The following is a 15,952-nucleotide window of genomic DNA, read 5'->3' on the forward strand; positions in this document are numbered from 1 at the left end:
GTGACTATATCATTAATACATATATGATTCTTACCAAAACAATTGTTCAAATCTAAGCCAATAGCTACATCAGAGCTGGCCACCTACCTTGTCTATCTTTGACAAAATTGTATTATTCACCATTTTCTACTCAATTTTTCAATAAAATTCATTTTCTAACTTTTCCAAAAAGAAAACGGATCCGGTTTAATTTCTAAAGCAAGAAAAATTGAAACAATGATAAGATTGGTGTGAACATGAACAAAAACCATGACATCATAAGGTGAGTACTACGCTGAGGCAATTTTACGTTAGACCATGACTGAAGGAAGTGTAACATTCAATGAGAAATGAAAAGATTCTTTTTTGGACTTCCCAGGATTGCCCTCTTAACAAAACTTTTCTTTGACTATGAGCACGATATAAAAACAATATCAAACGCCTTTGCTTTGAATTGGAATATGATTATCAAAATGGTTCAAAGCCAAACAAATAAAGTTTTAATCGATTTGTACACGTTTTGCATTTGTTTACAGTTTATAATTTACAAATAATGACTTTACCAGTGAGAAAATGCACACCAGCTGTGAATATTCCGATAATTGTAGTACAGAGATCAATCAATGTTGTACAACTCACAGTCTCATATGCATGTGTTAATTCCCATGAGAAATTTCTAGTATTGATTTTCAGAAAAAGGGAGGAGAAACACTTTTCAGAATGGTGTTGAATGAAAATTTGCCAATACCATCGTTTAAAGAGTTAATTCGATCCGTGCTAAATACTCGAAATGATTGGAGTTTGAAGAAGCCATTGGAGAAGTGGAGCTACCTTTATGGGTATCGGTAAAGCAGCGCTGTTTCTCGTACAGTTGCCCATTTTCGAAGAAGATCAAACACTTTCTGTCTGGGTGTATCAAGGATGTGTCTACGTTGGAGCATACGTTTTCCTTGCAATATACACTCTGTTTTATCACATGATTCGGGCGGAGGTTATCAAATGCCTTCCCTGCACCTGCCTTTTGGGTCTTGTTTTCGCTGTGCGTTTGAATAATCTGCTTTTTTTGTTCCACAACAAAAATAAATGAAAAATTTGTTAATTTTTGGCAGATGCTACCATTTTATTCCGTGGGATTAGGGAGAAAAGGAGGATTTAAACGTATGATTAGGGAAGTGTTTTATAACATTCTTACAAATACAGCAGCTACTCAGACCTATTGTACTATAACTGAACACAAGTTACGTTTTATTTAAAGCTTTTCAGTTCATTTTCAACTGATATCAATGCCAAATAGCTTACTAAAGTAGTTTTTTCTTTCGAAATATAAAATACAAGCCACATTTGAATATGCTGAAATATTTGTTGTATAAGTTGCATTCTTATTCTTTTTCGATGATATAACCTGGACGAAAGGATACAACGCAGTTAATCTCGCCATTTGCGATTTCATAGGAAATTTCAGGTGGGTATTTACTTTAATATGAATGACTCAAGGCCATGGAAAATCATAGAGAATCATGATTCAATGCCAAACAATAACGTTCAAATTGATTGCACAATTTGTATTTACCTACATCGTCTGGTGAAATTATTACAAATAATGACTTAATTGATAGTAGTGATTGAGTACAAATGCTTACTTGCTGCGAATATTGTACAAACATTTTAAATTGTGACGAAACACAACGCAATTTCCGTGTTTGTAACTACACACCAGTAAAATACTAACCAATTACTCCATAACGGCTATGTGCATGCAAATTATTTTCAATGGATATTTCGCTATGAAAAACGTATACTTACTGTGATTCACGTAATTATTTGAACTTAAGTTTCATTCTTTCCTTGATGCAAGACGAAATAGGAGTAAAATCTGACTTGCTCCGTTTCAATTTTTTTCAGTTGGATTAAAATGACACACAAAAATGACTTAAAATATGAAATTTATTCAATGAATGACCCTGTTCGACACATTTGGAACCTTCAACGTTCACTTAAAGCTATTATAATCTAAAACAAGCTGATTCAGTATGTGAATTCTAAATGTTAAACTATAACGCTGACGTTGAAATTCGTGTACGTTTATGAGAATAAATCAAACGTAAACATCATTGAATCAAGAAAAGGACATGGTGCCAAAACATTCATTAGAAGGAATCAGAATCGGAATTATGGACAAAAGACGAACATATCTCGTATTTGACGACTTCTTTCTGGCGATTGATAGCAACTCGACGATCATCATTCGATGCGAACAGTGAGCTGCACGATTGTTCTTCCGTTTCCTTCTTGGTCATCATCTTCGAAATTATTGTAGCCAAATCTGACTTGTCCAAAAGATCACTGTAATCGGTCATAAACTGTTCGAATTGTTCCTTGTTCAATTCAGCAAATGGAATGCGACCAAACGATTGTCCCAGTTGAGCCTTGAGATTTGCTGTGGTTTCTTTCAGATTCTGTTGTACACATTCGGCTTTGGCCCAGACCATGCACGCATCAACTAGTGCCGATGCACTGCACTTCGATGTCACCAGCTGGATGATCTTGTCGAACGTGTCGCAATTACATTTCAAAAAGCTGGTCGATTTCAAAATTGCCTCCGCATTTTTTATGATCTCTCGTTCGCAGAATTGCATCGTGTTGGTTATCTCGAGTAGAATGGCCAGTGCATAACCAGAGCACATCTCATCAATGGTGAATGACTTTTGCAGTGGCTCTTCACAGAGTTTCAACGCTTCAGTCACCCCGTACTTCTTGCACAAAATGGACACGTCGATGATGTGTTCGGATGTGAGTCGAACTTTGTTCAAATAGAAAAATTGCAAGAATTCCTTGAACGCCGCGGGAGATGTATCAACGATTGGGACGTCTCCTTGTTCGGGCAGTGAACCGAAGAACATCGTATCAAACATTGGACTGCTGATTGACAGGATGATTTTGTGTGCTGCAACAGTTTCAACATGGTCAGTTCCAGCACCAAACACAAAGTTTACGTCGGCCGTCTTTGAATTCAAATACAACTTTTTCGAGTTGTTCCGAATTAAATAGATCTCCTTTTCAAACACGGTGTCGACCATTGCTGTTTTGGATAATAACAAAATGCATTTAGAATTCTAACGTAAAAATTTAGTCGATTGAAACTCATACTCATAGTCAATGGTGCCTCGCACAATGCACATTTTTAATGAAAACAATTTTCTGCTTAAATGTTTCAAATTTTAGCGTACTTACTTTCCGAACCGTCTTTTGATTTTTTTGATGGTGGTTCAAAATCAAAGGTATCCATTGATTCTTTTGATAACAAAGAATTTATTTGAATTTTTTTTTGTTGGGAAAATTGCTTACGCTTCGAATCGAATGACTCATTTATAATAGCTATGCAAATGTGAAAAGAACTGTCACTAGTGTATGTTTTGCCTCCAAATGCTGACATATCTCATAACATGAACTCAATGAGTATTAAACACGTTCATCGGGGTATGTTCATTGACCAGTGTTCAAGTTGAGAGTTTTCAAATCAAAAGTAGTTTTCAATGCTATCGAATCAAAATTCTAGCAAAAAATGTTTCCCAAATGAAAAAAAACTCAATTTGCATAATTTCACAATTAAATTAAAATCTTGCGGAATCTCCGGAGAACGTTCACGTTTATTTTTTCTGAAGAAAAGTGAAGAAAATATATTTTTTGAATTATGACTCGAGCACGTTAATGAAATTGTATGTTCGGAACTTATGGCCAAGGGCCATTGGCCTAATCTCGCAATCGTTCAAAAGAGACACGAGTAATCATGTCGGATCCACATTCAAAGCGAATTCCAATACCACCTTCGAATTCAATGTGGTCAACAAGATAAATTCTCGAATAAGGTCGCTTTTCCGGGCCAACATCAACTTGTATTCCATACTTCACGTTCTGGTTGATAGCAACTGGCCATGAAAGAACGAGATGGGCTTCTTTAACAATCCTGATTCCCAGAATCAGTGTCTGTTGATTGTGTGCGTTGTGGGGGATGATTGTTGCTTCGCAACGTGTTTGCGATGATACCAGTCCCGCAATAAAAAAATTCCTTCCTGCACATAAAATTGCCATGTCAAAATGATTATTAACACACATACATGAAGTAAATGCAAAAAAAAACGAAAAATTGATTTTTTTTTCTATGATTTATTCAAAGAATCAAACTGTCGGACAAATATTTCAGTTTTTCATTTAAAGCAATTGTAATGCAATGAACTAATCCTATGGTGGAATATAAATGTTGAATCTTAGAACGAACGTAGAAATGTGTGTACGTTTATGAGAAAAAACTTAACAGAATTTTTTTTTATTTTCAAAAAAAGTTACGGAAAATGAATGGAGATGACAAAGTAAGACAACTTAAAAGTTCTTCTCTTGACTGAGATTGTTGAATTTGTCTTGAGCCATTTTGGTGCTGCACGATTTCAGGCGTCTGGCTTCAGGAAGACAAGTTGGGAAATTGATCCATTGTTTGAGAATTTAATTTCATAACCATCTCCCATTTGAACATTTAATTTAAAGCTTGGTCCTGCCCACGATTCACCCGAGAATTCCACTTCATATTCAACTTGAGGATCGATTTGTATCGGTTGTTCGAGTACAGCATGTAATTCAGATGATGAAATCAATATTAGGTATAAAGGGTTTGGCAACACTCTATTGCCAGCGCGATAGATTAATGCATTTAGACTCCCAGCATAATCACGTGTTGATCGTGCGCAGTAAATTTCTTTCAGCCAAAGTTGTTTATTTGCGGTGAACCTGTTTGAACTCGAAATAAAAACAGAATAGTTGGTAGAAGAAGGGCTTGGATATCGACGGTCACAAATCAACGTGCGGTCAGCTTGGTTTTTCATTTCCATTTCAACTTCTTGTTTTTTCTTGGTCTTCTGAATGATTGTTATCAAATCTGACTCGTTCAAAAGACCATTGTACGTGGCAATGAATCGCCCGAATTGTTCCGCATTCAAATCAACAAACGGAATATTAGCAAGTGATTGACCCAGTTGAGCTTTGAGATTTGCTGTGGTTTCTTCCAGATTGTTTCGTTCACATTCAGCTTTTGTCCATGCCATGTATGCATTAACAATCACCCATGCACTGCCGACTTTCAGTTTTAGTTCCAGTTCCGGTATCACCAACTGAATTATTTGGTCAATCAGATCGCGATTGCATTCCAGAAAACTGGTTGATTTCAAAATTGATTCCGCGTGCTGTATGATTTTCTGCTCGCAAAACTGTATCGTATCGGTTAGATCGAGTAGAATGGCCAATTCATATCCAGAGCACATCCCGTCGATGGTGAATGACCTCTGCAGTGGATCTTCACAGAGTTTCAATGCTTCGACCATTTCGTACTTCTTGCACAAATTGGTAACATCGGCGATGTGTTCGGACGTGAGTCGAACTGTGGTCAAATAGAAAAATTGCAAAAATTCCTTGAATACTGCTGCAGACGTGTCGTCCATTGGGACATCACCTTGTTCGGGCAATGAACCATAGAACATAGTGTTGAATGTTGGGCTGCTGCCTGACAGGATGATTTTGTGAGCTGGAACAGTTTCGACATGATCAGCACCAAAGACAAATTTCACATCAGCCGAATTCGAATCGAGGTAAAACTTTTCGAAATTGTTCTGTGACAATTGGTTATTTACTTCAAACACGCTGTGCGTCATCGTTGCCCGATGTTTGGAATTCCTTGAAACATAAAATGGAAACATACGTTCAGATCAATTGTGTGGAAATTAAATTAAAACCTCATACTGAAGGAGTGACTGCTCAATAGTTCTATGGGTGAGATTGAGAGTAGTGTATGTTCGATTGACTTTGTTACGAAAGAGAAGAGCAAGTTTCTGTCGACTTAAAAATGGTTAAAAGCGAGTATGTTCGTTTTTAGCGGGTCCTCGCGATTTTTCACGGTTACCGCGGAACTGATAAGAGATAACAACTTGTTGTCTTCGGTAAAGTTGTAGCACTCGAGGTCTTCTATAACATCACTGAAGACAGTTATCTCTTATCTCTTATCAGTTCCGCGAAAAGCGCGAAAAATGATAAGAAAAAAAAAGTTCTATATAAAATTTGCTTTTTCATGTGCGCGATTTGCGCGCAACTGATAAGAGATAAGAGATATTTGTCTTCAGCTTAGTTATAGAAGACCTCAAGTACTACAACTTTGCCGAAGACACCATGTTGTTATCTTTTATCAGTTGCGCGAAAACCGTGAAGACCGCGGAGGCTAGACGGTACTACAAAATACTCTACTTTAACGCCAACAGAATCATCAGAAAACATACTCGCCTTTTCAAACATATAAATCGAAGAAAAAACATACTCCACTCTCAATCTCACCCATAGAGTTATAGAATTATACTCACTTTTCAAAATTTTGGTTGCTCCAAATATGATTCAAGTAATGTGTAATCAATTACGTTGATTTTTAGTATGAAAACTCGAATAAGAATCAAAACTATCGACGAAAATCTAATTTTATAGTTTTATGATGTGAACTAGACTTTTGTTGCGCAATACTTTGACATTTCAAGTGGTGTGTTTTCTTCACATAGCTTGTGCTCTGGTGTGAAACACGTGCAATTATAAAGGAGCATTTACATTGAACGTACTCCAAAACGCATTCCGAATGAATACATTCACAAAGAGATCGTTTATGAATCACATTTTCAAACGATAAATGATTTGAATTCACGTAGCATTAATTTTACATTACAATATGTTATTAATAATGGAATTAATTATTATTATTTCACATTACCCTTTACAGACAAACGTTATGAGTTGCTGCCTATTGTATTTTCATTTCAATTGAAATTTTATGTCGTTTATTTGAATAAATTATGGATTACCAAAGTATTGGAAAAACTTCAATTTTGTATGTTTTTAACAATCAGTGTTTGTTTCTATCATGAATATTGGGAAAAACTCGGAAATTGTCAGTAGCTATGATAACAGACAATCACAAATGCTTGAACTGTCTTCAGTCACAAACTCTTTTGAGTCTCGAATCAATCCTCGACGATGATTCCTCATTATTTATCGCTCTCGTACTTTTTCAATTATGTCTGCTGCTTGGAAAATGAGGCGCGTGATCATATCGGCTGAATAGATGTATTTTTGGAACTAACTGAACTGCTACGAATCACATCGAATTGTATAGACTGACCTATTTGAACATATTATAAATAGGAACGATATAATCTAATTTGGCAGTGTAAAATTTGAATTAACAAAGTAAAGATTCAGGAGGTGTTAATACACCCTATATTTTCCTTTTAAATACTTACAAATATGGGACCGGACCAGTTTTTGCGATTTTCAATATGTTTTTCTCAAATCTTAAACATTTTGCATTCAGATGAAAAAATTTAATTAAAAAAATTAGACCGAATGAATCTCTATTGAATACTGAGTAGTTTTTATTTATGAAACAAAATGACATGCCAGAATCATGATAAATAAAAAATCGAAATTTAAACGTGACATAGTATGTGCATCAGCCAAATGAATAAGAATGAAGCGAGTGTTGATGTCATTTCTCAATTTGGTAAATTGATTGTGTAGTTTTTACTTGAAGCCGATACGACTGCAGCATTGAGCTGGATATCATATGGTGTGTATGCATGCATGAACAAAGAAGTTATTGTTGCCTCTTCTGACTCGCTCAAAAAACCTTTATAGACAGCAGTAAATTGTATGAATTGTTCCTTTGTCAATTTAGCAAATGGAGTGTTATAACATGCTATAGCTAAATGATGGTCCCAGTTGAGCTTTGAGATTTGCTAGAGTTTCTTCCAGATTTTTGCGTCCACATTCAGCTTTAGCCCAGTCCATGTATGCTTCGGCGATGACCAAATCGAGACCGATCAGCAATTCCAGTTTCGTTTTCACCAACTGAATGATTCTGTCCACCATGTTGCGATTGCATTCCAAAAAACTGGCAGAACAAAAAATCTTTCTGGCATTTTGTACGATCTCTTGCTCGCAGAATTCAATCGTGCTGGTTAGATCGTATAGAATGGCCAATGCATAGCCAAAGCACATGTCATCGATGATAAGTAAACTTTGCAATGCAGCCTCACAAATTTTCAACGCTTCGGCCATCTCGTACATCTTGCACAAATTGATAACGTCGGCGATGTGTTCGGGTGAGAGTTGCACTTTGTTCAAATAGAAAAGTTGCAGGAATTCCTTGAACACCGCAGCAGATGTATCGCCGATTGAGATGTCACTTTTTTCGGGTAATGAACCATTGAACATGGTATCGAACACAGAGCTTCCGACAGACAGAATGATTCGATGAGCTGGGACATATTCAACGTGATCAGTTCCAATACCAAACACAAAATTCACATCGGCCGAATTCGGATCGAGGTAAAATTCGTCGGAATTGATTTGCAAGCGGTTTTTTATTTTAAATACCTTGTTGCTCATCGTTGATTTCGGCCTGAAGTTCCTTGAGAAACCAGAGTTTAAATCGATTTTAAGACAATCATATGTGCTTGATTCTCATTGTTTTATCAATTATACTCACTTTTAATCAATTACGTTGATTTTGGCAAAGTTAAAACTTGAATAAGAATCAAAACTATCGATGAAAAACTAATTTTGTTGTTTTATGATGAGAACTCGAATTTTGTTGTGTAATACTTTGACAGTTCAAGTGATGTGCTTTTTTTCACCTTGGCATATCTTGTGCGTTTAATGCTGAAGCTCATACACACACACAGAGTAATCGACTCTGTGTGGGCAGAAGTCGTTTTGCCAAGCGATGCGATAAGTTCTACATGCTCAGAGAAACAAATACACGAACAAATATGCATATATGCTACATACTATGAATGCCACCAGGGGAAACGAGTCATTAACGCAAAGAAGTGATTGCGAAATGCGAACGAGCCTTTAGTTTAAAGTAAAAAAAATTTCAGTTAGATCAAAAAGCAAGAATAAATACATGTACCACCCGAAATATCTGACCTTTTTCATAATATATATACTGAATATTACACTAATAGACAAATTTAGAAAAAAATTAGGTCCAGAGATGTGGCTAGTATATTTTGAAAGGGCTCGGCCGCGCGAGTTAAAAACACGGTACGGTTACTTTGGAAGTGTTCGTATTCTTTAGAAATTAATCTATATGCAAAGTTACTGGTTTTAACCATGGATTTTTCAACATTAAAGACTGTAAAATTTACAGTAGACAGCATAGAACCAAAAGTACGATGGTTCTTAAAACAAGAGAGCCATAGCTTTCAAACGCGCCATAGAACATTGAAATCGATTCAGTGGTTTAAAAGTTGAAAAGTGTGGAAACATTATTGAAAAATCTCAATTTTAGCTACATTTTTCATGTTTGCTTCAAGAGATCTCTGTGAATTCATAATTATCTGGCAGATTTTATATTTGTATCGTAAAATTGTATCAATTCTGAACAATTTAGACCTAGATCTGATTGCTGTCCGACCACTAACAGAGAAGTAACAGTTGTACTTAAGCGCTGGCGAACGTTAAAAATCAAGAAAAATCTAAATTAAAGGCAATCCAATAATCATGTTCCGAGGATCCAAAGGTCATATATTTTTGGGAATCTTATTTTTTGGTCAAAAACCGAAACTAGGCCAAATTTGAAGCCAATCTGATGGAAAATTCGAGTACTTCTCATACAAAAGTTTCGAATTTCATCTCTGAAATAGCAAAATTTGTATGAGAGGTACCTTTATTTATTGATCAATTGGCTTCATATTTTACGAGGCCCATTTTTTGTACAAAAATTTGAAACTTACCAAGTTTGAAGCCAATCGGTAAAGAAATAAAGGTACCTCCCATACAAATGTTGCTATTTCAGAGATGAAATTCGAAACTTTTGTATGAGAAGTACCCAAATTTTCCATCAGATTGGCTCCAAATTTGGCCTAGTTTCGGTTTTTGACCAAAAAATAAGATTCCCAAAAATATATGACCTTTGGATCCTCGGAACATGATTATTGGATTGCCTTTAATTTAGATTTTTCTTGATTTTTAACGTTCGCCAGCGCTTAAGTACAACTGTTACTTCTCTGTTAGTGGTCGGACAGCAATCAGATCTTGGTCTAAATTGTTCAGAATTGATACAATTTTACGATACAAATGTAAAATCTGCCAGATAATTATGAATTCACAGAGATCTCTTGAAGCAAACATGAAAAATGTAGCTAAAATTGAGATTTTTCAATAATGTTTCCACACTTTTCAGGTCCATAACTTTTAAACCACTGAATCGATTTCAATGTTCTATGGCGCGTTTGAAAGCTATGGCTCTCTTGTTTCAAGAACCATCGTACTTTTGGTCCTATGCTGTCTACTGTAAATTTTACAGTCTTTAATGTTGAAAAATCCATGGCTAAAACCAGTAATTTTGCATATAGATTAATTTCCAAAGAATACGAACACTTCCAAAGTAACCGTACCGTGTTTTTAACTCGCGCGGCCGAGCCCTTTCAAAATATACTAGCCACATCTCTGGACCTAAAATACTGTCGGCTAGTGTTAGCACACAATTCTCGATTTAATTTCCTTCTCTTTTCAATAAAAGTCATTGAAAATACATACATTGTATATTTTAACGAATTCTTTTATTTGGATAATGGCTTGGGATGATTCAAAGTGATAATTTTGATCAAACAAACGTAACTGAAAATTTTCTTCAATTAATTGGACAAAAGAAAATCGATCAATCTCAGATAAAATAAATAAAAACATGCAATCAGAGAAATGTGGAATGTATTTGATGAATGATCTTCTTTGACATATTTTGAATCTTTAATTGAAGTGATTGTAATCAACTAATTCTATGATACTTTGGACTTATTTCAATTGAGTAGAAAAGTGTGTGTGTTTACATTTATGAGTAGAACCTATTCCTTGCGAGTATTTTTTTTTCAATCATTGTTACTGGAATGGTTAATTTATGTCATAATCCGGCTTATCAAATTTACCATCAAAATCCATAAAATCCAATTCAAAATCGTTCTCGTTTCCGTTGTTGTCGTAGTCGTCGTTGTTGTCGTAATCGTCGCACATCTGATTCGCTTAAAAAACCATTGTAGTTAGTCAAAAACTGTTCGAAACGCATGGAACTCAATTCAACAAATGGAATATTAGCAAATGATTGTCCCAGCTGTGCCCTGAGATTTGCTGTGGTTTTTTCCAGATTGTTTCGTCCACATTCGGCTTTTGCCCATGCCATGTATGCATTAACAATCACCCATGCACTGCCGACTTTCAGTTTCATTTCCAGTTCCGGTGTCACCAACTGAGTTACATGATCAATCAGATCGCGTTTGCATGTTAAAAAATTCGTTGATTCCAAAATTGCTTCCGCATTTTGTACCATTTGCATCTCGCAAAAGAAGATCGTGTTCGTAAGCTCGTAATGAATGGCTATAGCATAGACAGAGAACATGTTGTCGATGGTGAGTGACTTTCGCAATGCAGCCTCACAGATTGCCAGCACCCCTACTAGCTTATACTTTTTGCACAAATTGATAACGTCGGCGATGTGTTTGGACGTAAGTCGAAGTGTGGTTAAATAGAAAAATTGCAAAAATTCCTTGAATGCCACAGCAGACACGTCGTCAATTGGAACATCATCTTGTTTGGTCGATGAACCATAAAACATGTTAGCGAACACCGAACTGCCAATAGACAGGATCATTTTATGTGCTTGGATATATTCAACATGATCAGTTCCAGCGTTGAACACAAATTTTACATCAGCCAAATTCGAATCGAGGTAGAACTTTTCGGAATTGCTGCGAGGTAATTGGTTTTTTCCTTCAAACACGCTGTCGGTCATCGTTGCTTAACGTTTTCAGCACCTGGAAACAAAATATAGAAACATACGTTTGAAATAATTGTGTGAAAATCAAATTTGAACCTCATTCAGAAGGAGTGTCCGCACAATAGGTATAGAATTATACTCACTTTTCAGAACTTTCGTTGCTCTAAATATGATTCAAGTAATGTGTAATCAATTACGTTGATTTTTAGTATGAAAACTCGAATAAGAATCAAAACTATCGACGAAAATCTAATTTTAAAGTTTTATGATGTGAACTAGACTTTTGTTGCGCAATACTTTGACATTTCAAGTGGTGTGTTTTCTTCACATAGCTTGTGCTCTGGTGTGAAACACGTGCAATTATAAAGGAGCATTTACATTGAACGTACTCCAAAACGCACTTCGAATGAATACATTCACAAAGAGATCGCTTAGGAATCACATTTTCAAACGATAAATGATTTGAATTCACGTAGCATTATTTTTACATTACAATATGTTATTAATAACGAAATTAATTATTATTTCACATTATCCTTTATAGAGAAACTTTATGAGCTGTTGTTTATTGCTCTATTTTTATTTTTATTAAAAATTTATGTGATTTATTTGAATAAACAGTAGATTGACAAAGCTTTGGATAAACTTTAATTTTGTTATATGTTCTTAACAATCAGCGCTTTTTTTGAGTTCCCATTTGAGCTGATTGGAAAATGAGGCGTGTAATCATGTCGTTCGAATAGATGCTTATTCGTTCCGCTGGAAAATGGATTCGGATGCCATCACCAGTGCCGTGCTGATTCAAGTAAAACGATGTTGAAAGAGGTGTCATATGCCAATGGGTATTATGGGGTTGGTTTGTTGTCAGATTTATTCTGTATGTGACATTTGGATTGATGGTGATTGGATCTGAGAGAACGACATGGGCTTCATGGTCAGAATTGAGCTTTACTTCATGTGATGCCAATGAGGATCCACCTTCGATAACTTCTGCGCGGCAAGTAACAAAATTTGGATGGCATGTGACTGTTGTTGATATCTTTCCATCTGGGGCTTTAATACTGCTATACGTAACAGTTTGCGAAGCAGCGCCACGTACCAATTTTGCGATGTAGAACTCCTAGAGCACTAGACATGAAGGTGATTGAATGTGGCATAATGAGTTTTTGATATGAACCGTTTGCGCTGGTCTTCAATCGACGATCACAATCCACCAAATGCATTTTAACTTCCAAATGCATTGATGGATCAAGTTTGTTCACTAGATCGCACAACTTTGCCTTCTTTGACATTGCAGTCAAAACCAATGATTCCAGTTCGTCTTCGACGAAAAAGCGCTTGTACGTGTTGATGTGCTGTGAAAACTGTTCGGTGCTGAGTTTATCAAATGGAATTCGATTCAATGAATTCTTGAGTTGAGCTTTTAAATTGACCGTTGTAATGTCTAATTGTTGCCGTACACATTCAGCTTTTGCCCAAGCCATACATGACTCGACAATCACAGATGGGCTACATTTTGATGCCACTATTTCCAAAATTTTGTCCAACAGCTTTCGATCGCATTTCAAGAAACTGCTTGACTTCAACACTTCGAATGCATTTTCACCGATTTTCAGGCCACAATTGCGAATCGCACTCGGTACGTTCAGATTAAGAGCCTTACCATAGTTTAAGCACATGTCATCGAGATTCGTAATTAAATATGCTACCAATGGAGACTCACAAACGCTTAAACCATCAGCCACTTCGTATTTCTTGCATAATTGCACCACTTCGATGATATTCAGCGATGTTAGCTGCACTTTGTTGAGGTAAAACAATTGCAGGAATTCTTTAAAAGCCTCGGTAGATATGCCATCAATCGGGATGTCGTTCGATGGTTTAGTGGAACCGTAGAACATAGCCTCAAATACTGGACTCGCAACTGAGAGTAAAAATTTATGACCGGGGATATTTGTCGATCGATCGCCACCGCAAACAAAGTTCAGATCAGACGTTTTGGTTTTCAGATACAACTGCTCATATCTGAGTTGTTTCAGTTTATTTTCACGCGTAAACACTTGGACAGCCATTGTAATCGATCTATTGGTGACTTTTGAAGAGAAAAAGGGAAATATTTATTACAGAAAATGTTTAGTAGGACAGAAAGAGTTCTTTTTCCAAATGAATGGTCCAAATTTTGATTAAAAATCATTGAGAACACTTACATTTCAGCGAATCTTTTCTTCAGATGATGGATTAGAATGGTTTCAAGGGATAATTTAGATCAGATAGACGTAGTAAGGAAATTGTATGGTCTGAATTTGGTTACGCTTCAAAATGAATAACTAGTTCAATGTTAGCTATACAAATGACAATCACTTCTGTGTATCTCCCCACCAAAATTTGACAGATGTCGTACATTGAATTCACCGTGTCACGCGTGCATATGGAATTGTTATGTCGAAATGATTCTTGAAATATGAAGTAAAAATCAACAATTAAATTTTTTCTATGATTTATTCAAAGACTCTGTGACAAAGGATGAAACTGTTTGACATATTTAAAATGTTCACTTAGAGCAATTGAAATCGTTGAATCAACTCCAGTGTATGAAATCTAAATGTTGTTTTTTTTTAGATGTTGTCACTGTAATAGGCCAAGAAGAGGCTGGTCGAGTCGCTATGACAAAGTTTATCCAAAACTACCCAATTGGCTGTTGGAATACAAGCCGTGTCACCATGCCTTGGTCATTGATAAAGCGAATGTTGATGTCATCCCTTAATTTGACGCATTGATTGAGTGGCCTTCTCTTGAAACCGATACTTCCCATCGGAGCATTGAGCCGGATACCATACTCAGTATTTGCATCAATTTTTACTGGCGTTGGAAGAATGAGATGAGTCTCTTTACCGGAAGATAGTACAAATTCATGTTCAGTCGAAATTGGCTGACTCCGTGGAAAAATGGTCACCTGACCGACCAAATCATTAGGTAATGATGATTTCGCTAAATACAACTCGGTTAGAAAAAGGTCTTTGTTTGCAATGAAAAAGCTCGAGTTTGGCATCGAAAGATGAATATAAAAGTCCACGGAGCTATTATCAACCTGTCGATCACAATCCAGTCTTCGTACTAGTGGCTCTGGGTATGTCAACGCACTCATATGTGCCTTCTTTGACAAGATCTTCAAAACGATCGTTTCCAAATCTGTGTTTGTAAAAAACCCGGGATACATAACGATGTGCCGTGCGAATTGTTCGTGGGACAATTCATGGAATGGAATTCGATGGTATGAATGGTTGAGTTGTTCCCGAAGGTTTGCCGGAATTCCAGGCATTTTTTCCCGTATGCATTCGGCCTTGGCCCAAGCCATCAATGTACCAACAATATCCAATGCGCTGCATTTCGATGATACCAACTGTAGTATTTTGTCCAGTAGCATGTGGTCACAATCCAAGAAATCAGCCGATTTCAGAATTTTCGTTGCCTCTTGCTTGATTTTTCGTTCACAGAATTCGATGACGATTTTCATATTAAGTAGTAATGCCGCTGCATAACCCGTACACATGTTGTTGATTGTCAGTGACTGCATTATCGGAGCTTCGCACAGCTTTAATCCCTCGTTTACCGCATATTTCTTGCACAAATTGGCCACTTGAAAGATGTGTTCCGATGATAGTTGCACTTTGCTCAAGTAGAAAAATTGCAAAAACTCTTTAAACGCACCGGGAGATGCATCCTTAATGACAACGTCTCCTTTCTCAGGTAACGAACCATAGAACATGGCATGGAACACAGGACTACCAACAGATAGGATAATCTTGTGTGATGAAATATTTTTTGCGCTCATGCTGAACACGAAATGCACATCAGCGGTCATTGGATCCAGATACAGCTTCTGGCAGTTTTCCGATGCCAATCCATTGTTTACCTCAAACACTATGCCGCTCATCGTTGTCTTGGCTGTGTTGGATTGTTGAAGAAAAAAAAATGAATAAAGTCAGAACACATAGCGAATAGTGAATATTAAAGTGTCGAATGTTTTTTTTCCAATTTTGAAATATGAACACTTTTTCCAAATCATGATACCTACTTTTTAACTAATCTTCCACAAATATTTGAAATTATTTTCTTAAT

General features: G+C 36.3%; 5 protein-coding genes across 6 annotated transcripts; all 5 read right to left on the reverse strand.

Annotated features, from left to right (window-relative positions):
- Positions 1-1,948: 1,948 nt before the first annotated feature.
- LOC129572093 (BTB/POZ domain-containing protein 6-A-like) lies at positions 1,949-3,345 on the reverse strand. The gene is made up of 2 exons (XM_055452009.1): positions 3,211-3,345; positions 1,949-3,058 (listed from the first exon to the last, which is right to left on the reverse strand). Exons 1-2 carry the CDS (start codon positions 3,263-3,265, stop codon positions 2,127-2,129), a joined length of 987 nt encoding a protein of 328 aa, XP_055307984.1. The 5' UTR covers positions 3,266-3,345; the 3' UTR covers positions 1,949-2,126.
- An 884-nt stretch (positions 3,346-4,229) lies between these two features.
- On the reverse strand, positions 4,230-6,518 carry LOC129572091 (BTB/POZ domain-containing protein 6-B-like). Its single transcript, XM_055452005.1, has 2 exons — positions 6,375-6,518; positions 4,230-5,697 (listed from the first exon to the last, which is right to left on the reverse strand). The coding sequence occupies exon 2, from the start codon at positions 5,673-5,675 to the stop codon at positions 4,422-4,424; it is 1,254 nt and encodes a 417-aa protein (XP_055307980.1). The 5' UTR covers positions 5,676-5,697; positions 6,375-6,518; the 3' UTR covers positions 4,230-4,421.
- A 1,116-nt stretch (positions 6,519-7,634) lies between these two features.
- Positions 7,635-8,644, reverse strand: LOC129572094 (BTB/POZ domain-containing protein 6-A-like). The gene is made up of 2 exons (XM_055452010.1): positions 8,546-8,644; positions 7,635-8,467 (listed from the first exon to the last, which is right to left on the reverse strand). Exon 2 carries the CDS (start codon positions 8,443-8,445, stop codon positions 7,744-7,746), a length of 702 nt encoding a protein of 233 aa, XP_055307985.1. The 5' UTR covers positions 8,446-8,467; positions 8,546-8,644; the 3' UTR covers positions 7,635-7,743.
- A 2,131-nt stretch (positions 8,645-10,775) lies between these two features.
- Positions 10,776-14,112, reverse strand: LOC129572092 (BTB/POZ domain-containing protein 6-A-like). 2 transcript variants are annotated; one of them, XM_055452008.1, is made up of 3 exons: positions 14,041-14,112; positions 11,977-13,925; positions 10,776-11,870 (listed from the first exon to the last, which is right to left on the reverse strand). In XM_055452008.1, exon 3 carries the CDS (start codon positions 11,846-11,848, stop codon positions 11,012-11,014), a length of 837 nt encoding a protein of 278 aa, XP_055307983.1. In that variant the 5' UTR covers positions 11,849-11,870; positions 11,977-13,925; positions 14,041-14,112; the 3' UTR covers positions 10,776-11,011. The 2 variants fall into 2 exon arrangements, with proteins under 2 accessions (XP_055307983.1, XP_055307982.1); XM_055452007.1 differs by lacking the exon at positions 10,776-11,870 and having other exon boundaries at positions 12,011-13,925.
- A 166-nt stretch (positions 14,113-14,278) lies between these two features.
- Positions 14,279-15,952, reverse strand: LOC129572090 (BTB/POZ domain-containing protein 6-like). Its single transcript, XM_055452004.1, has 2 exons — positions 15,909-15,952; positions 14,279-15,778 (listed from the first exon to the last, which is right to left on the reverse strand). The coding sequence occupies exon 2, from the start codon at positions 15,765-15,767 to the stop codon at positions 14,517-14,519; it is 1,251 nt and encodes a 416-aa protein (XP_055307979.1). The 5' UTR covers positions 15,768-15,778; positions 15,909-15,952; the 3' UTR covers positions 14,279-14,516.

Source organism: Sitodiplosis mosellana, unplaced genomic scaffold, assembly GCF_009176505.1.
Source record: "Sitodiplosis mosellana isolate CC-2019 unplaced genomic scaffold, AAFC_SMos_1.0 Smas_scaffold_4104, whole genome shotgun sequence".
Lineage (NCBI taxonomy): Eukaryota > Metazoa > Arthropoda > Insecta > Diptera > Cecidomyiidae > Sitodiplosis > Sitodiplosis mosellana.

Excerpts from the sequence above, each read along its gene's own strand:
- LOC129572093 (XM_055452009.1), bottom strand. The coding sequence starts at position 3,265 with ATGGATACCTTTGATTTTGAACCACCATCAAAAAAATCAAAAGACGGT. Across the intron at positions 3,059-3,210 it reads ATCAAAAGACGGTTCGGAAA|CAATGGTCGACACCGTGTTT; the intron begins GTAAGTACGCTA and ends TATCCAAAACAG.
- LOC129572091 (XM_055452005.1), bottom strand. The coding sequence starts at position 5,675 with ATGACGCACAGCGTGTTTGAAGTAAATAACCAATTGTCACAGAACAAT.
- LOC129572094 (XM_055452010.1), bottom strand. The coding sequence starts at position 8,445 with ATGAGCAACAAGGTATTTAAAATAAAAAACCGCTTGCAAATCAATTCC.
- LOC129572092 (XM_055452007.1), bottom strand. The coding sequence starts at position 13,905 with ATGGCTGTCCAAGTGTTTACGCGTGAAAATAAACTGAAACAACTCAGA.
- LOC129572090 (XM_055452004.1), bottom strand. The coding sequence starts at position 15,767 with ATGAGCGGCATAGTGTTTGAGGTAAACAATGGATTGGCATCGGAAAAC.